The 24,804-nt window shown below is 51.7% G+C and overlaps 1 protein-coding gene across 3 annotated transcripts in view; it reads left to right on the top strand.

The window, feature by feature from the left end:
* The first annotated feature begins 340 nt into the window (after positions 1-340).
* NUP93 (nucleoporin 93) overlaps positions 341-24,804 on the top strand; it is an 82,790-nt gene continuing 58,326 nt past the window's right edge. Inside the window, exons 1-4 of one of the 3 annotated variants that reach the window (XM_045819195.1) lie at positions 406-463; positions 8,932-8,996; positions 11,816-12,011; positions 18,829-18,946. In XM_045819195.1, the coding sequence (XP_045675151.1) occupies positions 11,833-12,011; positions 18,829-18,946 (297 nt within the window). In that variant the 5' untranslated portion in view covers positions 406-463; positions 8,932-8,996; positions 11,816-11,832. Of the gene's footprint in view, positions 464-549; positions 729-8,931; positions 8,997-11,815; positions 12,012-18,828; positions 18,947-24,804 lie in introns of those variants that run through there. The other 2 variants (XM_045819196.1, XM_045819197.1) reach the window with 2 other exon arrangements.

Below are 24,804 nucleotides of genomic sequence, written 5' to 3'. Positions count from 1 at the left end.
GCCCTCCTTACAAACTGGCAGCCATTGATCGTATTTTGCTTCCCGCACTACCCTGCGAACTCTATTAGGGCCGGGATATTTTCTGTCGTAGTTGTCACTGTAACCCCAACACCTAGATTAGTGCCTGCCACTAGGACGACGTTCAATAAAAGCTAAGAAATCCGCGTAGGTAATCGTGGAATCGCTTTCTCAGAGCAGCGCCATCTGTAACCACGTGGAATGATAAAAGTGATGGCCCCGGGCGTGCCGGGAGTGACTGCTCAGCCGCATGCCCCGCCCCCAGCCCCGCCCTTGTCCGTGTCTGCCTCCGCGGGTTTCTATAAAGTTCATTTGGCGGCGCGCCGCGCGGGGGCTCCTGGGAGCGGCCGGCCTGGGCCAATCAGGAAGCGCGGTGAGCGGCGCGAGAAGCAGCGGCCGCATTCTCTAACCCGGACCTGGGTGGTGTAGACGGCTGTATTGATCGGTAAGGCTGTCTCTGGCAGCGCCCTGGGGCCCCGGCGCTTGTCCTTGAACCCAGGGATTCCGAGGCTGGGCTGAGCTGGGTCCCCACGCCAGGAGTCTGCAGCTCACGCTTCCCGATCGCCTCGTGGCAGGCGGGATCGCCCGGCTCACGCCGGCAGCACGGCTCCCTGTGTAACCGCCCTGGTAGAGCGTCGGGCTGCGTGCCGGGAATGTCTCCTGTCCGCCCTCTTTCTGAAGACAGAGCTTTGTCTTGCTGACTCCCCACGGTAGTGTGACGCGCCACGCCCCCGCCCCACCCCTACGAGCTCACCGACCCGGTCGGCGCCACCTCCCCACCACCGCACTCCGCCACGCCCTGCCTGCGCGCTCGCCCCTCGGGAATGCACCTTGTAGGGAGTCGACAGGGACAACCCCTGAGCCTCTCCCGACCTGTCGTCTCTCCTACCGCATCCCTCGGAATGCTCCTCCCCATCCAGGGAGGTACTACTGGTGAGAACCGGGAGGTGGCTCTCACTTTCTCTGGGTTCACAGCACCCCATCTTCTGCAAAGGCAATACCCAAGGTTACGGGGGTCTCTTTTTCAAAGTTACTGGACCGACCGCAGGGGTCTTTGGTCAAAGTTTGAATGACCTGTTGACCGAGTCGCTGGTCTGGTTTTGTCCCTCTGCAGGTAGAGAAGGAGGTGTGTGTTTGCCTAACTGAAATGGCTTTCTGCAGGCAAGGGTCACCGTTTGTATGCCTTCTGGGAGGCGTGGGAGGGTGTCCTTGGGCATCATGCCTTTTCTTTCTTTCAGTTCTATTCTTTGTGCATTTGCATTTGGGACATTTTCATTCATGGTGATCTCATCTAGGCTCAGTTTTAAAATAGCCATATATTGGGCTAACATTTCACTTTTATGTCTCCCGCCTGGACCCCTCAACCTGCATCCAGCTGCCTACTTAATTATCTCCACTGAGGTGGGTTGATAGGGAACTCCGACTGAACATGTGTTATCAATAAATCTCAAGAAAGCTGGGAAAAAGGGAGAAAAATAACTGAAGACACTGCAGAAATACAAGTATCGCCCTGGCTGGGTTGCTCAGTGGGTTGGAGTGTCGCACCCTCTACACCAGCGCATTGCAGGTTCCATTCCCAGTCAGGGCACATGCTTAGGTTGCAGTTGGATCCCTGGTAGGGGCCATGGGGGAGACAGCCAATAGTCAATGTTTCTGTCTCACATTGATGTTTCTCTCTCCCTTCATCTCTCTCTAAAATCAATAAACACATCCTTGGGTGAAGGCCAAAAAATAAAAGTATCCCTTGCTGTCTATACCTGTTTAGGTGATGAGAGTTTGGATAGGAAATTTGGAGAGTGAGGGGTGTCTGCATCTGTTTGGTTTCTGAGGCTGGAGAGTGGAGCACGCCTGCAAATAAACAAGCCCGGGTCGTGGACAGATGCGAAGGAGACGAGTGAGTTAGGACTGGAGAGAGGGAATCCGGGAGTCAGAGGTGGAGGAGCTGGGGAGGGGTGCAGACTCCGGGGTGCAGTGTGAGTGGGCTGCGGGAGCAGGCTGGGTGTGGATTTGACGGTCATTGTCTCCAAGCATTCGGGGCTGGGTGAAACAGACACTCTGGGACAGGGAGTTTAGAGCGATTTAAAAATTAACAGGTTACTGAGAGTTAGAAAGGGTCACATACACTCGTGGAAAAGAAATCAGACTGGCAGGGCTGTCCCAACTCGTACCTTCACTGTTGGGAGGTAATGCTAAGTTTCTTGGTATGCTAATGTTGTGTTTCGTGCTAGTTCTTCTAAAAACTATCTGTGAACAAACCATCAGTGTATAGTTCAGTAAATTTTTAAATAGTTATTCCCTCGTGTGACCGCCACCCATATTGCGATGTAGAACATTTCCAATACCCCGGTGTGCCAGCTCTGGCTGCTGTAACAAAATAAACAGCAGAAGTTCAGCTCAAACGATGAAGTTTGGTTCGCACAGTTCTTGAGGCTGGAAGTCCGAGATCAGGGTGCCGGCGTGGTCGGGTTCTGGCGAAGGCTTTCTTCCTGGCTTGTAGGTGGCCACCACCTCACTCACTGTGCGCTCATATCCTTTTTGGGTGCAGGGGTCGTGGAGCGAGGAAGCAAGCTCTCTGGTGTTTCTTTTTTTTAAAAAAAAGATTTTATTTATTTACTTTTAGAGATAAGGGAAGAAAGGGAGAGAAACATAAATGTGTGGCTGCCCCTTGCGCGCCCCCTACTGGGGACCTGGCCCACAGCCCCAGGCCTGTGCCCTGGCTGGGAATCAAACCGGGGATTCTTTGGTTTGCAGGCCTGCACCCGTCCACTGAGCCACACCAGCCAGAGCTCAACATAAGAATTTTTGTGGGACACATTTCAGTCCACAACACCCAGAAGTTCTATTGTACTTTCCCAGTCAATCCCATCCCCTCCCAGAAATAACTGGTGTTCTGATGTCTAGAACCACAGATTAGTATTTTTTCTGTTCTTACAATCCATATGAATGGAATCATGCAGTATGTCCTTTTTCTGGTATCTGGCTGCTTTAGCTCACCATTATGTCTGAAATGTATTCCTGTGCTTCCATGTAGCTATAGTTGGAGCTTTTCTATTGCTGTGTGGCACGCCAGGGTGGGAGTATAACCATAACAACCGCAGATGGGGTAATAATGTATATACAGCAGTTTTAAGGGTTTTTTTGGGGGGGGGTCTCAGACTTTTGTTAGGCTATAATAAAAGCTATAGTGCTTTTCTTACATTAAAAAATGTTGCATGTATTTCCAGGCGTCAGGGCCCTCGGGACCAGAAGCCTCCCTTGGTTTACAGGAGGGGTCTCAAACTCAGCTCTACTGTTATTTGGGGCTGGATAATTCTTTGTGGTGGAGGCTGTGCTGTGCATTGCGGGATGTTTAGCAGCGCTTATGGGGGATGTTTAGCAGCGCTTATGGCCTCTACTCGCTAGATGTCAGGAGTGCAAAGCCCTTCTCCCTCGGTTGTGACCACCAGAAACGTCTCTCCATGTTGGCAATGTCCCCTGGGAGGCAGACTTGCCCCCAGTTGAGAATCATTGGTTCAGAGAGAAAAGCCGGAGCCAGAGACCTCTTGGAAGGGAGGTTGGTGATCTGTCGTGTGCCAGCTGTGACATGGGGCGGGTGTCACTCCTAAGGCTGTATATACAGATAGTTTCCGTCACCACTAAAATGGAGCTGCTCCTTCTGAGGACACATGAAGTGAGTTTAAAGACCGAGTTAAAATATCGCAGGTTTGTAGATTCTTCATGGTGGGCAGTCCCTTAGAAATCATCTGAGCCGGCCTCCTCCTCCTCCCTGGTGATGAAACTGGGGTCCGGAGACAAGGAAGGGCCAGCCCGAAAGTCAGAGGGCTGATGGAGGGCAAAGCCAGGTTGGGGTCCATTGTTCTTGCACCCCAGGCCTGGCTTCTCCTGGACAGGACAGCTGACAGTTTATCAGGAAATAACCTACGTGGATACTTTCTGTTTCCAGTGTGATGCCAGGTTACTTCTCTTTGCTCGTTGAAGGTGAAATGATACAAGCGGTGATTTACGCATCAGGAAAGCTGGTACTTACACATTCCTGACTGCAGACACAGAATCATCCAGGCCAGCACTAGAACTGAATCACCCGGTCTTTAATATCTCTTCTGTCTAGGGTAATTCATTTCCGTTCTTTATTTTCTCCGGAAGTCTGCCTTCTGAATAACAATTACGGTAGGTCTAACTTTGTTTTAGTCTTACAAGACTCTAAAGAATTATCCAGCAACAATTTTTAAAAAATCATTATTCTCTCCCGAGAAGCCTCTGAAACAATAGTGTCTGGTAAGATATAATTTTCTTCTTGGTGGTTGTAATCGACAACTGACAGGTCCGGTAAAGGGTGGAATGAATCTGTCATCTAACCATAATTTATATATTCAAAATAGAGAGGAGAGCAAAAACCAGTCTTTGATATCTCGAGTGAGGCTCTGCCCATCAGTCTTTGGTGTTGAATACTGAACACTGCTCTTGCGTCTGCGTCCTGTTACAGTCTGATTAATAAGAAGGTTTGAGGCAGCCACAGCTTGTGTGACTGTTGGTTGGAGTGTCGTCTTGGTGACACCAGGGTGGTGGGTTCTGTCCCTGGTTGGGGCACATAGGAGAAGCAACCAGTGAGTGCATCAATAAGTGGAACAACAGTATTCCCCCTCCCCCCTCTCACCCCCCCCATCCCTCTCCCCCCCCACCCCGTCCCTGTCCCCTCCCTTCCTCTCTCCCACTCGAAAATCAGTGAAAAAGAAGAAGGTTTGAGGGTAAGATTTCCACTTGAAATTAAATGCTAAATTTCTTTTGAATCACACCTTCTACTGTGGAAAGTTGGGTTTATAATAATAACCATGTATGATATAATTGAAGGACAAAATGTTGCCATGTTACTAAATTGGCAGCTCTGGAAAACTCGTGTAGCCTTTTACAATGATATAAATCAGTGGAGTTTATAAAGCCCTTTCCTGTGTACCACCAGCCTCTTGAGGAGGTAGGGATTATCATGTTTTCATAGGTGAGACTGGGAGGAGAGGCCCGGATCTCATCCCAAGGGTGAAGGGCCCCCTTGCAGCTGGCAGGGGAGCCCCCTGCACTCAAACCAGGCTTGTGGGTTCAAAATGCAGCCTTCTCCTGTTTACCCATTCTGTTCGAAATATCCTTTTTGGATTTGATTTGTTGTCATATGAAAACTTTTAAAAATAATTGAAACAAGGAATAACATTGTTAGTTGTACATTTTGAAGAAAAAATGCATAACTAACAGCATGAGTTAATTTCTTCGGATGTATTTGAAATTCCCCTTTCGGACAACATCCAGAAAAATCATCGCACTGCTAACTGTGCATTTGGCCGGGATGACATTTGAGTATGTGATAAAGTTAGAGTTCACGGTGAGTGGTAACAAGTACTGGTTGCATATATTGAAATTCTGCAGGGAAAGTAGTTGGTGTCATTTTTTCATGCAGATCGGTGAATCTTGAGATTCCTTTAACAGATGGCCTTGCCTTTATTTTTTCATCTCTTTCTTAGTCCTTTGTATTTCTTGGACAACTGGGGTGTTTGTGGCTGATGAGGAAAAGGAGAAATTCACATGGTTCAATATGTTGCATTGAACTTGAACAGGACCATGAGGTCCGCCTAGCATTCTGTGTGTTGGGTCAAAAGAGCATGTACTGGGCAGAGTTCATGACTTAGAAAGCGTATTTCTTCTCCCTAATATGCTCTTCAAATAAACAGGATCGGGAGAGCAGGGCAGCGACGGTGGGTCTGTCGTGTCAGTCATTCACGCTTCCTGTGGTCACTGCAGAGGCCTGGTGACCACGAGAGCTCCGTGCCCACGGCGAGCAGGCAGCTGGGATTGCTCACCGGGTCTGGCTCAGATGCCCTTGGCAAGCTACGCCCCGGGGGCCAGAGAGGCTAAGAAGAGTTTTTATGTCTTGAGAAATCATTGAAAAGATCAAAGGAGGCTATTTCATGACACGTGAATATGACGTGAAATTCATGTTTGAGTGGCCATAATTAAAGTGTTGCTGGCAGGCAGCCACCCTCCTTTGTTTACATGTTGCCCACTTTCCAGGAGACCTGAGGGGTAGCCGGGGACTGGCCCACGAAGCCCAAATGCTCGCCATCGCCCCTCTGCAGAGAAGGTCTGCCGACCCTTGGCCTAGGCGAGCGGTCTCACAGTCTAGACGCCGGGAAGGAGTCTGTTAGACGGGTCTAGGACGGACGCCCGGGAGGCTGTTTCACGCTTCCCTCTGTTTTCTGCCAGCTCCGAGGCCCTAAGGTGTGGATTTGGGGGGCCGTATCCTAGAAGTAACATAGGCTTAAGTAAGGCAAACAGGTGACACCCATTTCTGGGATGACCCAGTGGTCTTCAAAGCACCAGTAGTTCCGTGGCTTGGGAATCCACAAAGCTCTGGGCAAGCGAAGACTCAGTCTGCTTGCAGCTGATGCTTTCAAAGAAGAGAAGCGAGCCCCGGCCAGGTGCTCAGTTGGTCAGAGCATCCGTCGTCCTGGTATGCCAAGGTCGCGGGTTCCATCAGGGCACAGACAGGAATCAGCCAATGAATGTGTAAATAAAGTGGAACAACAACTCCATATTTCTCTCTCCTCTAAAATCAATACATAAAAAAATTTAAAAAGAGCCCTGGCTGGGGTAGCTCAACGGATTGAGCGCAGGCTGTGAACTAAAGGGTCACTGGTTTGATTCCCAGTCAGGGCACATGCCTGGGTTGCCGACCAGGTCTCCAGTGAGGGCCATGTGAGTGGCAACCACACATTGATGTTTCTCTCCTTCTCTTTCTCCTTCTCTTCCCCTCTCTCTAAAAATAAACAAAATATTTTTAAAAAATTAAAAAAGAAAACAAAATAAGGTAGTGATACGATAAGCATGGCTACTCCAAGAGACTAAGAGATCACCTGCCAAACCCTGGAGGGGCCGTTCTGCGAGCGTACTGATTTAGCGCGGTCTGGAGGGGCTCAGCTTGTTGGCTGGGAGCCGAGCGTCGTCCTGTAAGGGAGCAGTACCCTTCCGGCACTCTCCTACCTGCTCTGCTACGACACTGCCTCGCTTCTGACCCCCGAGGTGTGCGTTTGCCACGCCGCAGGCCACGCTCAGATTCCCTGGACACCAGCTGGCTATCCCACATGTTCCCTCGGTGCTGACCCTGCCTGACTGGAGATAGCATCAGATAAGGGTTCCGCCTGGCACGACTGTGCTCCCCAAGGCCAGTCGCCAGGTTCACGGTACCTGTGCTTCCGACCCACTGGCTGTAGATCCGAGGTCCAGTTAGTCCGCCAGAGCAGGACACAGAACTGGGAGACTTCCGCCTGTGTTGACCAGTTTACTAAGGGACGTAGAGGGACGGCCGGATAAAGGGGCCCGTAAGGGGGGCCTGGGAGGGGCCTGAGCGCTGGAGCTTCTGTCCCCACGGAACTGAGGTGTGTCACCCTTCCAGCACGTGGAAGCCCTCCCCGCCCAGAAGCTCGTCAGATCTCATTGGTGAGGAGTGTTTATAGAGCGTAACATGCAGCCCTCTTCCCTAAGATTTCCAGCCCCCCAAGCTCTTGGTCTTCTTTTTGGGGACCAGCTCTGTCCCCATCACCCTCCCCTTTGCATCTAGCTCAGTGGATTTTCTCAAGTTGAACAAACACACAAGTGGCACCCAGATTAAAAAAACAAAAACTAGAAAATCACTCCCCCGCAATCCCCAGGCCTTCCTTCTGTCACCACCCTGCAAGGGCACCCAGCCCTGCCTCGGGACAGCGGCGGAGAATTTGCCCTGCGTTTTGAGGCTTTCCGTTGCCCCCGTGGTGGAAGAGGTCCGTGGAGGCTCAGCAGGATGTCCACCAGGTGGCGCCAGAGAGCACCGTGTTGCCCCCGGCCCTGGTACCCTGCGAAGGCCTCGGAGCCCCTGTGGGTGTTTCACAGGCCTCCCGCGCCAGGCTCAGTCCCCGCCCACACAGAGGACTCCTAGTGCCATGAGTCCGGCCTTCTCCCATCCAGCCCCGTTTTGCTGATTGACTGTTCCCCGTCCCACTTTTGCGAAGCTTCTTCCTGGCTCCCTCCTCCAGAGCACCCCACGGTGCAGCTGGTGTCCGGTCTCTGCGCGAGTCCTGGGCAGATTTTTGCAACACAAAGCTTGGCCTTCATCCCTCTCCCACCCCCGCCCTCGGAGTTCTTTCTGTTGGTCAGAGCTAGTGAGGTTCTTTCCGTGATCGATGTACAGCATCGTGGGTCAAAATTGATATTTGGTTGGCTTAACTCCTATATTTTATGGCTAATTTGAAACGTATTTTGCAGAGGTGATAAAAATTGCCCTTAAATTGGTAAAAAAATTAACCACAGGTTAAAACATTTTAGTGAAATGGGATGATAACTACATCAAAACTTTATGGAAAAAAGTTTTGGAAACTTTAATAACTTTTGTAATTTAGCTTCTATTGGTTGATTTATATATAATGCAGGAGAGATCAGTATTTCTCAAATACGGATATATATAAAATATATATATGTATGTGTATATATATCTTCTCAGAGACATAGAACAGGTTTATTTTCGACTCTGAAGTTACGTAGCAGATTTTTTCCTATACGTATACTTATTCTTTGGTTTGGAGTTCCGTTCACCTGAAAACCAGGCTATTCTGAAATTCCGCCGGGTTTCGTCCGGGTGCACAGCGGGAAAGCGCCCGTCTGGACCGAGCATGCTCTGAAATCATGCCATTTGTACTGCCACCGCCTTATGCTCTGCAGCCTCAGAAATGTTAAGTATCAGTTGGTAGTCGGAAGGGAATGTTTTCGCTCTGGTCTTTGCGTGCCAGTGGGTGCTGATTTGGCAGGGGAGTGCAGGAAGCTTTGGGAAGAACAGACCCACAAATGGGGGAATGGAACTCCTCCTGTTCATTCAACAAATGACTCCCTACTGTGTGCCAGGCGCTGTTCTTGGAGCTCGGGAGCGTGCCAGCGAACCACACGGGCGGATCCCTGTCCTTGCGCAGGTGCGTTTAGCAGAGGTGGCAGGCGGTAAGGGAGGTGGGGGAGGGCTAGGAGTGCTTGCAGGCCGCACCCTTGAGGATTTTGTTCTAGGTTGTCATCAAAGGCAAGGTGACAGCTTAGCTGAAACGGAGATGGGGGACTGTCCTGAGCATATCTGAGAGGAGCGATCCAAGTAGAGGAGGCAGGGCGTACAGGGACTCTAGGGTGGCAACGGGCCTGCCCAGGGAGGCCCCGGCGTGGCTGCAGCCCAGGACGGGAGGGGGGCAGGACAGGGCTCCAGGTGAGTCTGGGAGGTAAGAGGAGGTGGGGCCTCCTCTGCGAAGCTTCACTCCGTGTAAGAGATTCAGCAGAGGAGGGGTGTGGCCCTGCTTGACGAGGACCCCTGGGGCCCCGGTGGAGGACAGACTGTAGGCCAGGCAGTGAGGGGCGAGCAGGTCAGGGAAGAGGTGACAGTGACTCATGGGTGGCGGGCAGCGGTAGGTTCGGGTACATTTTGAAGGTGGGTTTGAAGGCTCCGCCGCCGGCCTGTTGGATGTGGGGGTGGGGCGTGAGTCACGCCGGCCTTCAAGGATTTTGGCCGCAGCAGCTGAGTCACGTTGCCTCCGCACTGGAGAGGCCGAGGAGCAAGTTTTATAGGCAGAGGTTAACGCGCACTTCGGGGTTATTCAATTTAGGGTGTTATTTAGAGACGCAGGCTTTATTTTTACTGTGGTCAAATAGTTCTTTAAATAACTTCACGAAGTCTTATTATTGGACCATGTGAAAGTAAATCATGGCTGTTGCTTGCCTTTATTGGTTATACTCAGACCCATCATCAGTCACCCCAAATCTTCGTACGGGCAGGTCTCGTGAGAAGTGGAGCGCTTCCTCTGTCTGAGTTCTTGTCTCACCTTCGGGTGAGAAGAACGCGGGGAAGAGGCGGTGCGTTACCTTCCTTCCTGTCCGTGGGGAGGGTCCGGTTCCCGGCAGGAGAATGTCACTGACCTTGTGGGTTTCTGAGGAGAAGCGTCCTCTCCGTCAGTCAGGAGTGTTGTTTGGAAACACTCTGTTTCCTGTCCCCGAGAACACCTTCCTCTTTCGGCCATGCCCCTCTCCCAGAGGCGGGGGCTGCCAGTTAGGGTCCCAGTCTCTTGGGTTGGGGAAAAAAATGGGGGGGGGTAATGATTATGGAAACTTGAGGTAGAGTTGTTGTGCACTTGACTGTCTAAAGATTGACATCAGGTCAGCACCTCGTGAAGAACGCCCGTGTGTTTCAGCATTTACTCCAGCTGAGCTGTTTTTGTTTAACCCTGTGGCCTTGCCTTCAGGGTTAATGTTCTTCGCGTTCACTTGAACAAGTTCCTGTCCTCTGGCTGTGGATTCACAGTGGTGGCCGTGGCCTCTGAACGCCAACCAGCGCTTCATTTCATCGCTGAGACGCGTACGGCGTGGACGCCGTGACCGCAGGCCTAGGCCGGTGGGCAAGGCTTCAGAGGCGCAGTGGAGGCCCTGGGTTTAAAACAAAGTGGAGAAGCATCATCAACAAAAGCTGCTATTTAAGGGATTTTGTTATTTTTTTATATAAGGAATTTTGTTAGCTTTTTAGCAGTGTAAAAATTTTTTTTAATGATGATGGCGATACTGTTTATCTTGTTGGTTTACATGGTAGGGGGAGTTAACACTACCTTGGTCAGATCCTTACGCAAGGACAGTGTGTATGTGTTTACATATTTATAAATACGTAACATCCGTTAAATGCTGGCACTGTTCCTAGGGCCTTTCTAGGTCTGCTGGTAGAGGAACACGTGGTCCTGTTGGTGTTCGCGGTCCAGAAACCAGCTGCTCCGCACAGGGTCCAGCAGAGGGACGCCACTGAGCATGGTTTGGTGGGGCACGTGAATGTGTCGCACGAGGCGGACAGCAATTTGATCCGTTCACCTAAAATGCCACATGGTGTGCTTGAGTGTGTTACTGTTATGTTACAGAATTGCACGCTTATGATTTTGTAATAGAAGATTTTTATGTACTAAAAAGGGGCACTATCTGTGCCAGACCCTGTATGTTACTGTAATTATTAGTAGCTGCTGTATTTCTACAAGCAATAGGTACATGAACAATTAAGTCCAATAGCTGAACGTCATCTAACAGGCAGACACGGGTCCCTGCTCTGAGGAACCTTGTAAGCTCAAGGACATGTGAGTGGAGACTTGGACATGAACTCGAAGAGACTGTCTCTTACGTTAGTGGAGGAGCAGGTGGTGAGAATGACATGGAGCAGGTCCCCAAACGTGTCGTCTTCTGGGCTTGGTTCAGCCGCTTTGCCGTGGAGAGTGTTCCAGGCATGGAGCGGAGCTCGGTGGGCTGGAGCTGCCTCTCCTGTCTGCCCAGGAGGGTCCCAAGATAAGGGCCTTATGGATTGCCCGGCAGCCTGGCACCCTGCAGGCGGCGGTGTTTTATCACCAAGACGGGTGGAGAAAGGGGAGGTGGAGGGTGGCCGCTCTCACAGCCTCCCGGAGGTGGCTGCCGCCACTGCCGTTTCCTTGTCAGCCTTGAGTCTGGGGGAGGAGGCCGGAGCCCCGGTCGGTGGCGTAGTTTCTTTGCATTTATTTGTTCTGGCGGCAGAAATCAATTTTGGGACTGTCAGCATGCACAGAAATGATCTGTTTCTTCACAGTCTGGCTCATTTCCTGTGTCGGGCCCGTTCTTAGGCCGTGTTCAGGAAAAGTCCCCTTGTTGAGCTGTCTCCTTGTCTGTTGACGGAAAGTCCTGTCATTTCGTTACGCTTGTGACGGATTCGGGCAGTGGGTGAACCTGTCTTTCCCTTTCTCCTGCCCCGCTGCAGGACCCGCGCCGCCACCGATGGACACCGAGGGGTTTGGCGAGCTCCTGCAGCAGGCGGAGCAGCTTGCCGCGGAGACCGAGGGCATCTCGGAGCTCCCCCACGTGGAACGGAACCTGCAGGAGATCCAGCAGGCGGGCGAGCGCCTGCGTTCCCGCACCCTCACCCGCACGTCCCAGGAGACGGCAGATGTCAAGGCGTGAGTACTGGGGGCAGGCAGGGTCCGTTTCTCCTTCCCTGCCCTGGGTCTGGACTCCGAGCCTTGTGCAGACAGGCCAGCGGCCTCGTGTGGTCTCCCTGCCCCGGGTTTCCAGCCCGTCTGTCTGGCCCGGCCGTGAGCCCTGTCACAAGCGAAGGTGGCCAGGATGGGAGGAGGCAGAGGGTTCTGTCACGCAGAAACAGGGACAGTGGTTCCCGCTCGGGGGTCACTGACTGGGGGGGGTGTAACGGCCCCCGTGAGTATGTCAGTCACTGTGGGCCACGCAGGTAAGCGTCACCTCCGTGCCAGAGAGCTCGCGGCGATGAGCAGAGTGTTTAAGAGCACTTGGGGGACACTGATGCGCAGTCAGAGGCGAGGAGCCACCTGAGTGAGGGGTGATAGTCTGCTCATTGTCAGTCACCCCGTAGGCTGCCTCCCAGAGGCCTTGGCAGCGCAGCGCCTGCCAGCGACTGCAGCACCGGACAGCGGGTGCGCGCCAGAGGGCGCGGCTGCAGAAGTGCTGACGGCCCGCCACTGGCCGCTGGCCGGCAGTGATGAGCTGTGGACGCCACAACGGCGCCAGGCCCAGGCCAGCTCCGGGGCCCCGACCAGTCATGAGATGTGGTCCTGGCCCTCAAGGAGCTTTTGGAAGGCAGGGAGAAAACCTTGCTTCTTTCCATAAAAAGTGTAATCGACTGATTACTCACTGTGCTTCGTCCTCTCGGCCAGTGTTAAGATTATTGTTGTCCCCTCGTCACAGCTGAGCGGCTGAGGCCCAGAGAGGGCAGGCGGTTCTCAGCTCACACCGCTGGTGGGCGGGGAGCCGGGATGGGCGCCCGGAGACGCCGGCTCCAGAGCACACGCTCCCTCAGCCGTGAGGGAGGGAAGGGTCACGGGAGGGTGGAGGGTGCCGTTATTCGTGACCTTGGTGGGTCCAGAGAGTCACTGCGATTCTGTGGGAGATGTGGGCAATGGTCCAGTTCCAAATTGAACTGGAGAGGGACCAAGGTGCTGGCATTAACATGGGTACGTTGTTCTGTTGGGCACGTAACAAATGCCCCAGGAGTGAGTACAAAGGCTACACATTCTTTTCCAGCCAATCTCGAAAGCTGGATGTTTTGGCTGCTCTTCTGAATCAGTCAGTGTGTTGTAGAAATTCTTCTGTGGGCCTCCCCAAAAGTTCATTTTTAAAGATAGTCCTGGTTAGTTTTGGTGCTGCTGGTGCTGGTACAGGCAGGTCAGAGGAACGGTGGCAGGAGCTGTCAACTCTGCAGCCTCGCGAGCGCACGCAGCCAGAGCCGCTGCCCGCCCAGCGCCCCAGCGCCCCAGCCCCCCCTCCCCCCGTTACTGCCACCTCGCCCTCCCCGCAGGCTCCTTGTTGATGCCCCTGCTGCCTGCAGCCTCCCCCCCCCCCGCCCCCACCGGTCCTGATTGTGCAGGCTCCGCACTCGGGTGCAAGGATGCTGCTGGAGCCGCAGGCCCGTGATGCCAGCTGAGTTGCTATAGTTATAATTTAATTGCATCAGCTTTACAGCCTATTAAGAGCAAAAAGGGAAAATGTTTTCTTGGTAACTGTTAACAGTCATGCTCTCCTCCTTGTAAATTTCCACTCTTCCTCGTCTTTTTCTACCTTAAACCCATTATTTGAGGGGGGGGGAGTTGGGATGTTGGAAGCATGGGCACAGGGCGGGGCAGGTGCTGCAGAAGAAACCCCGGGGCTGGCGACTGTGTTTTTCCGTCTTCCCGACAGGCAGGGCCGTCGAGTGTGCTGCGAGCGTGTCGGTGCCGGGTGAGGACCGTGGGGAGGGCCGAGCAGGGAATTCCTTTCTTCCACGAAGTAGATTCTGAAGGAAGATTCTGTCTTTAAGATTTTAATTAAAAGTAGATTATAGGTTTCAGATTGAATCGTTTGGTGCTGGATTCATTTGTTTAAACACACTTTGTTGGGTTTTTCGTTTTAGGGAATGATTCGACAGCTTTTTGTTTCTGCGTGTCTAACATTTTTGACTTGTCTGATTTCCTTCGCACGTGGAGAAGGGCACGCATCGCCCACGTGAAGGTGGTCCCCGGGGCTCAGTGGGCTGTGGCCCACGAGCCCACGGGAGCCGCGTGGGAGGAGCTCGGCCCGCGTGCCGTGCACCACGGTCTCGGAGCTGAGTGCTGAGACCGAGCTGGTGGGGCCCGCGAGGCCCGAAGTGGTTACCGTCAGCCCCTGAGAGCAAATGTGCTGACGCCCGGTGTGATGATGGAACGGGTTGGGTACCACGTGCTGCTTGCACGGTTGAGACGCAGAGCGTCGTCCGTAGCTATGGCGCCCTCCCTGCCGTCAGTTGCACCCCCCCCTCCCATCAGAGAGGCTCAGTGGGTTTTTCCACTCAAACCCAGAAGCCAGACCACCTGGAAGCGTACAGGGAAAAAGCCAGCCACACTCTTTCTCCCTAATTGTATAGTCCAAGGTAACCGTGGCACTGACTGCTTATTCTTTCACACCGTTCTCCGTGTTCATGCAAAGCATGCACATGTACTCGCCCCAAGTCACACAGCAAATTACAACTCTGCTTATGATAATACTACTAACCTACCTTTTTAAGCACTTAACTATTTGGGAGGCACTATGCCAAGCACTTTATGTGCCTTGTATAATAATTTCTTCTTGAAATAACCCTGTGAAATAAGTGTTATTATCTCCCTTGCATACTTGAGGAATGTCAGGTAGCAGGTGGCCAAGCCAGTGGTCGAATCCAGCCTGGTCGCTGAGACTCCCTCCCATTTGCAGGGCCCTTTCCGGGATTCGAAGGACTGTGGCAGGTGTGCCCCTGGCCGACGGACGGTCTGCACGAGCCTGAGGGGTGCGAGAGGCGGGGAGTCTTGTCCACATTTCACAGAGAAGTGACGCTTGGGGAGGTGACGTGTCTCAGATTGTTGGGCAGTCAGTGACAGGTGGAGCTTGAACGCAGACCTCCTGACGTTTCTTCCACTCCCCACGGACACCAGCACAGCTTCCGCTTTGCTTTCCTGGGACGGAATGTTTGATCCCCCTCTGTGGCGTTTGGCTTAGGAGAAGCTGCTTGGCTTTACCAAAGCTGGGTCTGGGAGAGGGCGGGAGACCTCTGCGTTTTTCCACCCTCAGAAGCTGGAGATTTCTGGGACCCACGCCTCCGGTCCTCCTTCCCTGCCCCCCGTCGGGGCTTCTGCACGTGCACTGCACAGTGTCTGCGGGCCCTGGCCACTGAGGTGACCCTCCTCTTCTAACAGTTCTAACGGCTCACCCCTAACTGCCGAGATCCTCAACACTGGTGCACCTTAGAGCCGCCAGGGCACCGGGGCCGTGCCCGCCTGTTGTGTGGCGATACGGCGGCTGTGAGACAGAGTGTGGCAGCGCCTGGCCTATGTTCCTCTCACCCAGCAGCCCCACTCCCGGGATGTATCTCGAGCGTGCACCGGCAAAAGTGGGAAATGACGTGTGCACGAGGATGCTCGTTGTCTGTGTAGAGAGTGTTGGAGACAGACGTTCGCCGGGGCAGACGGGCTGACTCGGTGTGGGACACCTGTGCAGGGGAGGGCTTCCCGGGAGCACGGAGGAGTGGGAGCACGGGCGCCCGTGGAGGGACCCCGGCACATGCCGTCGAGCTCTGTGGAAGAGCAAGGTGGGGAAACGTGTGTGGTGCCCGCGTTTACTTAAGAAAGCAGGTGAAAAACATCCCCTGCTCCTGAATCCGAAGACTTAATTTTTAAAACTTAAATTTATTGGGGTAACATTGGGTAACGACATTCTGCAAGTTTCATTCAAGTAGTTTTATAGTACAACATCTTTATACTCCGTTGTCTGCTCGCCACCCAAAGCAGAAGACTTAATACTATCAAAACGTTAACACTCCCCAGTTCATCTGCAGATTCAGTGTCGTCCCTGTCAGAATCCCACCTGGGTTTTTTTGTTGTTGTTGTTGTTGTTGTTGTTGTTGTTTGGTTTGGTTTCGCAGAAATTGAAAAGTTGATCCTAAGCTCTATATGGAAATGCAAGGGACCTAGAATAGCTCAAACAATATCTAAAAAGCAGAAGTAAGTTGGGAGACTCATGCTTCCAGTTTCAAAACTCCCTACCAAGGCAGCCGTCAGGACTGGGGTGCTGGCCCTGGGACAACGCAGGGAGTAGGTGATGGAGCTGTGAGTCCAGCAGCTGACCGTGTGTCTGCGATCGGCTCACTGCCACCCAGAGAGCCGCGGCCGTCCGGGGTCTTTGCGACGCCTGTCGCTGGGCATCCGCATGCAAAGGGTGAAGTCAGACCCCGTAACTCAGTGGAGTGCAGACCTATGTGTAAGGGCTAAAAGTTTAAAACTCTTAGAAGAAAGCATAGATCTTCCTGACCTTAGGTTAGGGAGAGCCTGGGCAGGTAGGAAACCAAAAGCAAAAATAAAAGACCTCTGTGCTGATCAAAACAAAACAAAACAAAACAAAAAACGTGTGTGCTTCGAAGGACTCCAGCAAGAAAGTAGAGAGGAGCCCACAGAATGGGAGAAAACATTTGCAGATTATACATCTGAGAAGGTGCTTGTATCCAGAATGTGTAAAAAAAATCTCACAACTCAAAGACAAAAAGACAGCCCAATTTAAAATTGAGGGAAAGATCAGAGTAGACATTTTTCCAAAGAAGATACAGACACTTCCAGGGAGCAAATGAAAAGATGTTCAGCATCCCAGTCACCCGGGAGATGCGAATCAAAACCACAGCAACGTATCACTTCACGCTCTCGAGCGTACACACACACACACACACACAAAGCCGTAATCAAAAGGACAGGCAGTGACACGTGTCGATGAGCATGCGGGAAAAGCGGAAACTCGCACAATCCGTGGGTGGGACAGGAAGTGCGGTGCCCGCTCTGGAAAACAGTGCGGCATTTCCTCGAAAGGTTGCATACGGAGTTGCCATACAACCCAGCAGTTCCACTCCTGGGTGCCCACCCGAGAGAGATGAAAACACCTGTCTACACAAACACTCGTACACGAGTGTTTAGCCGTGTTCACACGAGCCGAGAAGCGGGACCAACCTGACGCCCCTCAGCTGGTGAACAGGAAATGACACGAGGCGTGTCCGTACAGAGGAATACTGGTGGGCGATTGGAACCGTGGACCACTGAGACAGGCTTCAGCGTGGACGAACCTCGAGGACCCCGTGCTGACTGAGAGAAGCCTGTCACCGGAGAGGGCGTGCCGTGTGGTTTCATTTGTGCGCCGTGGTTAGAGAAGGCACATTTCTGCAGACAGGGAGCAGACTGGCGTTTTCCCAAGGGAGCGGGTAGGCCGGGGGACATGGGGCGACTGCTGATGGGGAGGGGGTTTACTTTGCGGGGTGATGAAAATGTTCCGAAACTGGTTGCGGTGATGGTTGTACGACTCTGTGAATATACTACAGCTCACTGAGGTACACTTTTTAAATGGCCGAGTTGTATGGTATGTGAATTGCATCTCAGGAAAGCTGTTGTGGAAAAGGCAGGAGGGAGTTACACCGATAACCCAGGGCATCACCCAGCACCAGCCGGAATCCTTGGGAGGAAGGGTGCCCGGGGGACGCTGACGAGCAGCCAGGGCAGGGAGCCCGCATCAGCTGCCTAGGGTTGTTAGGAGGGAGAGGCAGGATCGTCTGTCTGCTGCGGTCACTGGCAGCCCCAGGGTGGCATCCCATGTGACGTGTGCGTGGAGCAGACATGGTTCTGCAGCGGGGAGCCCTCTGAGTACACGCCACCGATTTCTGCGGTACTTAGCAGGACGGAAGTAAGCGTGACGGGTCCTTTCTCTTTTCCGGTCGGTCTGCTCGGGATTGGAAGGAAGTTTTGGGCGTCACACGCGTAGACGTTAGGGTTACTCACGCTGCCCGGTGGTCTAGCATCTTCTGAGCTACTCAGAATGCGCACAGATTTTGTCTGTGGGATTGTCAGATGCTGAAACATCATCCAAAAGCTGCAGTCTCAACAATCTAAATCCCCTAAGTTTCTTTCTTTCAGAAGGTGTTCTAGATATCAGTGAGACTGATTTTTTAAAAAACTCCTTCCATTGTTACGTTGCCTCAGATAAGTAGAAATGAGGCTCACTGTATCATTCCCACCTCGCTCCAAAAACGAGTGTTAGTCAGGTGACAGCCTCCAGTATTGCTGGGCCGGGCAGCCGGGAGGGAGTACGTGGCACCTGGTTGGTGTTTGCCGAGGTGCCGTGGGGCGCTGGCCTCGGCCTCTGGCCTGCCTGCTGTTCGTCGGCATCCGTCGCCCGGGACTTGCCGCTTCCTCGGCCAACGAATACAGTTTGGACGTGGCTACTCTGAAGCTCCTCAGGCTTCGTGGTTCGCTGTCATCTGGGTTGACAGAAGCCATGAAGGGAGGACGGTGGCTCGGAGCAGAGCCCGACTGGGTCGGCTCTTTCCTGGCTGCGTGACTCGGTTGGTCGGGTTGGTTGGTCGGCCTCTCTGCGCCTTCGTTCCCCCATCTGTAAAATGGGGGTTGAGGATGTCCTCGGTCTCATGGGCTTCTTTCCTGGAAAACGTTTGGAGCAGTCGGCCTGTCGTTTTATTGATACACCCTCACGTTATTCTCGACAAACCTCTTACTCTAACTCAGGCACAGTCAGAACGTCCTCTCGCTGCCAGATGCGAGGTTGGGTCTGTTACTCAGGTGGCACGTCTTTATGGAGAGGTGTAAGACGACCATATCCAAGAGTCTGGGCGGTGTATATAGGACATTTTGGATAGAAAATACTCGAGTGTTATGTGAAGCTCGCTGGGGGTCCTAACCCTGCTCTTCCCTCCCTGTCCCGTGTCCTCCCTAGGTCAGTTCTCCTGGGGTCTCGGGGCCTCGACATCTCCCACATCTCCCAGCGCTTGGAGAGCCTGAGTGCGGCCACCACCTTCGAGCCTCTCGAGCCCGTGAAGGACACGGACATTCAGGTAAGGGCTGCCCGGCACGTGGAGCCCAGCAGACTCCAGGCCGCTTTGTTCACCCTCGTCTTCCTCGGATGTAGAGAGAACGGGAGGCTCAGCTTTGGGGGCTGAGTGGGGGGATATCGGGTTATCTCCCGAGTGCCCCGTGAGGCTGAATTGAAGGAAGCAGTGCCGACCTGCGCTTTTAGATGGTTGTAATTGCGAGAGCAGACTTCTCTTCCTTCCTTGGCCTTGACCCAAGGCACAGAGACATTAGCTGTGCATTTCTACTGCCTTCTTTGCTAGATCTCAAATAACTCTACTCTTTGTCTTCCCCATTGCTTTTCCACATCTTGCTTGCATTGGTTGGCAAGGAGCTGGGGAGACTCAGAGTACAGTTTCCTAAACCCTACTCATTGATTCCTAGGAATGTTTGGCGGCATTAGTGGCACCAGGAAGTTGTCTAATAGAGCTCTCTGGTCTCATTTAACCGAACACACCGCCGACACAATTGGTTGCTGATCTCACCTGATCAGAAACTGGCGGGGGTGTGTGTGTGTGTCTGCCAGATTTGTTGCGGAGTTGGAGCACAGCATTTGTGTTAGAGTAAAGGGACGGGGGGGGGCACCATTTTTATTACTGATTTACCTTGGAGTCGAAAGGACCCCACTGCCACACAGGCAAATCCCAGCACGGATGGAGGCTGCTTGTGTTACTACTGTTTGGGCTCCGTTTGAATTGGTACCCGGTACCCCCTACCCTGCGCGAGAGCCATTTTCATCCATCCGAGGGCCACGGTTCTGTATTCCCTCCGGTTCAGAAACCTAAAGCTCTGTCCTTCAGATTGGAAGCTGAACTAACTGTACATATCCACTATTTCTCCTGTTGTTGGTATGTTCCCAGAGAATGGAGATCCAGGGTTTTTTTTTTTAACTTTATGTGCTAAATTACAGTTTGCCTGTCACCTTATAGATAGATGCCTTCTTATATCTGTGTAATCTTAAAATGACATGTATGCTTAACTTTCTAAGAAAATTTTTGTTTTAGCTGTACCCTTCCCATCCTTCTATTAGTACTGCTTGATGCTCTGTGAACCCATACTTATAACAGGGATGACGTGGGTAAATGGGATAGAGCTCAGATACTGTGAATAATCACCACGTATTTGGGGGGGGGTACCCCAGTAGTGCACAAAGAAATGGCACTTGCTGAAAGGTGGTTGTTTGTTTGAGCGTTCTGATGTTTAACATACCAAAGAAGTTGTTTGTTTTTATTTTTTAATTTTTTTTATTTTAAAAACTAACTGCTTTTTGAAGTTTCCTCTGGCGTATTTATAACCCACATGTGGAACACTCGGCCGTATTTAGGGGCACACCGCACGACCTCCCACCGACATGCTCCCGTTTTTGGGTGGAGCAGGAGCGCCAGGTTCCTGAGTGCGTTGAGTCGTGACGACCATTCGTTCCCACCTTCTGCTTGATGCGTGAACACCCCCCTTCAGCACCCCCATTGGGGGTTTTCGAGCAGTGCACGCTTGGTCACGTCAGAGTTTCTTGATTTGGAATGAGCATGGCGCAGAGTTCTGCTCCGACCACTGAGAAGTCTTTGAACTCTGAGCGGAAGCGTGCTTCCGTCTCAGAATGTCACCTCTCAGCCGGGCTTCTCTGGAGTAGCTTCAGAAGTGCAAAGTGGTCAGTCCGAGATGGCGTTTGAGTCGTGGAGAGCTGAGCCTGTGGGCCTGACTGAAGACGTACTGGTTTCAAAGTCAGCCCTCCGGTGACTTCGTCGTCTTTCCAGCCCAGGTTTCGAAGGGGGAAATCTAACTGGCAGAGGGCTGAGACTCAGGCTTGATCTGAGGTGGCTCCGGTGACAGTAGGGAGTGGACAGTTTCGGCCGCTCTGCGCGGCTCTGAGTTCCTGACGCCCCGCCCTTTCATGCCGGGTCCTCGCCCGACTTCCTGTGCGCGGGCAGGTGGAGGAAGAACCGAGCCGGCGCTCAGCCGCAGCTTGGAGCTGCCTTCCTTTCAGTTGTTCTCATGATGTGTCTGCTGTCCAAGAAGAGTGAACTTGGAAATTTCCAGCTTTTTGTTTCTAGAAAGTCCAGATGTGCTTTTTGATGGACATTGTTTCCTCATTTATATTAACGGCTTTATTGAGATATAATTCACATACCATAAATCTGATGGATTTTTGTGCGTGAACTTCTGTTTGCCAACCAGTGTGGTTTTGAGATGAGAGTGCACCCTCATCCCCAGTGTCCAGTGCCAGTCAGAGAATTCGTCGTGTCAGTTTATAAATTCACAAGAGGAGAGGCTGGAGGACCCTCGGACAGAGGCCGTACCATTCACTGTTTGCGTAGAAGCTGGAAAAGGCATTTCCCTGTACGTACATCTGTAGGTGCATGGTCGTCCTTCTCTGTTGGGTACACACTGGTTATATTTCCTTCCGTTGCTAATGGAGCTTGAAATTAATATGGCTTTTTGTTGCTACTGTTTTCTTCACCATAGTCAGTGATGTTGGAATCACTGAGAACGCGTTTTTAAAAGATTGCTGTGGCCAGCAAAGGTCATGTACTTAAAAAAAAAACAACACTTAAATATCTGTATGGCTGATGCTGGTAGAATTTTTAATTATGTTTATTGATTTTACTTTTTGGAAAATGTCCTCAAGAAGGACGGTACATTTGTGTAACAGGTGAAGAGCAATAACTGTTCATAGGACACGTTACCAAAGTGATTATCCTGTTCTGTTCTCAGTGACTTAAGGTGCTTGTGAGCACAAGTCTTCTCACAGAGACTCACTCGCTCACTTCTGTCTTTGGAAAAAAAGATTGAGGTCAGATCACATAGCTTTATTAGGGTCCAAACAGCCCTAGTATACTGTGGACGATGTGTGCTCCCTAGTAATAAAGCACAGATTTCCACAGTTCAGTCCTACTCTGGGCGTTTCCATTAGATTACATGTATATTTCAGGGAGGCTGTGCAGGAAGAGCCTGAGCTGGTGGTAAAAATGGGAGCTGCAGTTTCTCAGCGTTGGCCCATCTATTTCCAAATGGCACCAGACCAAAATATAATAATGTCATTGCATTAGATTCCTAGGGCTACCACAACGATTTACCACAAACTTAGTGCCTAAAACATGAGAACTTTACCTCTTACGGTTCTGGAGGCCAGAGTTGGAAATGAAGGTGTTGGTAGCACCGTCCTCGCTCTAAAGGCGCTGGGGAGGAAATCCCTCTTCTGGCCACCGGGGGCTCCTGGCATTCCTTGGTTTTCGGCCATATAACTCGTCTCTGCCTCCAGCTTCACAGGTTTTCCCTCGTGGCAGCCAACTATACCTCTCCTTCCTTTTTCACAAGGGCTGTACCCTCAGGGCCTGCCCTAAATCTAGGACAGTAATGTGTTTGAGGGATTTCCATTGAGACATCTTGCAACTAGAAATCGTCTGCTTTATAAAAGCCTTAAATATCTAGTTACTAGGATAAGTACGAGTGGGATTCAATCATGGTGCTTTTCTAAGGTAGGAAGAGCGTGTGTGTGTGTTTCTACTTCAGCCAACCAGACAGCCTAACCTTTTCTCTGTTCTCTGGGGGGCCCCTGCTTACCACCTTCCTTTAGCATCGAGTAGGACCCCTGAAAAGCCCAAGCTCTGACTGCAGCCTGAGCTCTAGGGCTTTCCCTGGGTGCCCTCCCTTTAGTAGTCTTTTCAGGTCTCTCTTCCCCGTGACTTCCAGATTGAGTTAGTTGGCTTTACTGCTTAAGAAGAAACAAGTCTCCACGAAGTAAACAGAAATTTAGAATGTCTTGTTGGAGTTGATTTGGCAGCTAATTCAAATCTTAGATAAGTGAAAATTTAGCCCTTTAAGGAAAAAAAAAAAGATCCTATACTGAAGGTCTTTATAATCTATCTAAATTTCCAGATGGGAATCTGTCCTTGGTGAACAAAGAGAAAAAGAAATCTTTCTTTTTTAAAAGATTTTATTTATTTATTTTTAGAAAGGGGGAAGTGAGGGGGAAAAAGAGGGAGGAAAACATCAATGTCTGGTTGCCTCTCATGCATCCTGCTAACTGGATACCTGGCCCATAACCCAGGCATGTGCCCAGACTGGGAATCGAACCTGCGACCCTTTGGTTCACAGGTCAGCACTCAATCCACTGAGCTATACCAGCCAGGGCAAGAAAAGGAAATTTTTTTTTTTTTTTTGAGAAAAGGAAGCCTTAAGAAGCAGAGAATAAAATAGCTATGAGAAAATTAAAGCCAGGCAAACTGGTATATCACCTGTAAGACTAATGGTGCAATAATAATTGACTTGTTCAAACCTTGTGTTGAGGACCACACTATGCCTGTAATAAGATACTCATTTCCTTTTTTCTGTTTTTTGACCTTGAAAATGTAGAGTATGTTCAAATCACCCTTAGCTTGTCTTTTAAATGATCAAAAGAAAATGAATGACTTTGGTTAAATATAAAAATGAATCACATGGGCTGGTGTAACCCCTTATTGATATATAACCTAAGTTGTTATTTTCGTTGTTTATCTTTTACCTTTATATCTTCAGAATTAAAATACTGCTGCTTAAATGCAACTGTGTATTGTGTATCCCAGCTAAGAGGAAAAGTGGTTGTATTGCTTGCTAATTGTGTGTTTGTAGCATTGGCAAGTTCTTGGTGGGAACTGGTTTTGGAAATCCTGTTGGCAGTTTGTTGGAACGAGCATCGGGCTCGGACGTGCCCGGAGTGATTAGCGTGCTAATAGCGGCTCTCGGAAGACTGCTGGCAGAGTGCTCGTGTGGAGGGGGAAGCGCAGGAAGCCTCCCCTTGCTGCAGTCAGCTGGGGGGACGTGCTTTCTGAACCAGCGGAGGAAACATAGTTGTCACTGTCGCTTGTTTCTAGAAACGGAAGCGCTGAGCATGTGTGCCAAGGAGAGGTCTTATCAGAGCTGCTGCAGTGAATTTAAGGAAGAGACGAGGGTCGTTCGTACGAGTCCCATCTGTGTGCTCACTGATCGTTTTTATAACCATTCCGAGCAGTGGTCTCCGCAGGAAAAACCGACCCATCTGCCCTGTGGTTTCTGCCCTTAGTACTGCTCGAGCAGGCCTCTCCGCAGGGAGATGGCGACCAAGGCCAGACGGATCAGTGGACATGTTGAACCGATGGGCTGTGAAGGTTGACTGCTCTTTAGATGTTTCCACACGGAGATGGTGTGGAGTCTCCTCATGCGAAGGTTCTCGATGAAGGGGGTGTGCCTACTGAGCTGCTTGGTTCTGTTCCCCTGGCCCCGAGGGAGCCGTGTGGTGACCTTTCGTGTGAGGTTTTAAAGGACCCTCACGGGTATTTGAATCGTGCCCTTTCCCAGCTTGTAACAGCCGCCCGTTCTGGACTGAACACAGCCTGTAGCCAACGCTCTTGGGTTCACTAGCAAATGGGTCCAGTTCTGCGCGGTCCAGGTTCCGTTGGTCCAAGAGACTCCCTCCCGTTGCGGAGCGAGCACTGCGCACACGGGGCTGTGGGAGCCGAGTGCACGTGGGGAGACGCGTCCTGCTTCGCCCAGGGCCCTCGCTCCGGCTGCCGTCGTGCCAGTGCCGTCTCTTGCGTGGACCCTGTGGCATCCGTACGACCCCCACGTAGTAGATGTGCTTGCTGGTCCTGGGTGTTAAGTCGTGGCCCAGGGCGAAGCTTGGGGCTGCTGAGAGCCAGCAAGCACGTGGAAAGATAAGAACAGTGGCGGGTCAGTGTGCCGCCCTGGTCGGTGTTCGCAGTGAGGCCGTCCGGTGCGGGCTGCTGCTGTGAGCGCCGACGCGGTTTAACTTTCCTGTTTGTGACCGGAGGAAAGCTCGGCACGTGGCCTGGCAGCAGAGTCGGCAGTTACAGCATGAAAGTCTTCT

Source organism: Phyllostomus hastatus, unplaced genomic scaffold, assembly GCF_019186645.2.
Source record: "Phyllostomus hastatus isolate PE091 unplaced genomic scaffold, TTU_PhHast_1.1 phas_scaffold_345, whole genome shotgun sequence".
Lineage (NCBI taxonomy): Eukaryota > Metazoa > Chordata > Mammalia > Chiroptera > Phyllostomidae > Phyllostomus > Phyllostomus hastatus.
The sequence above is the reverse complement of the archived record's forward strand: the minus strand, read 5'-3'. Positions and strand labels throughout refer to the sequence as shown.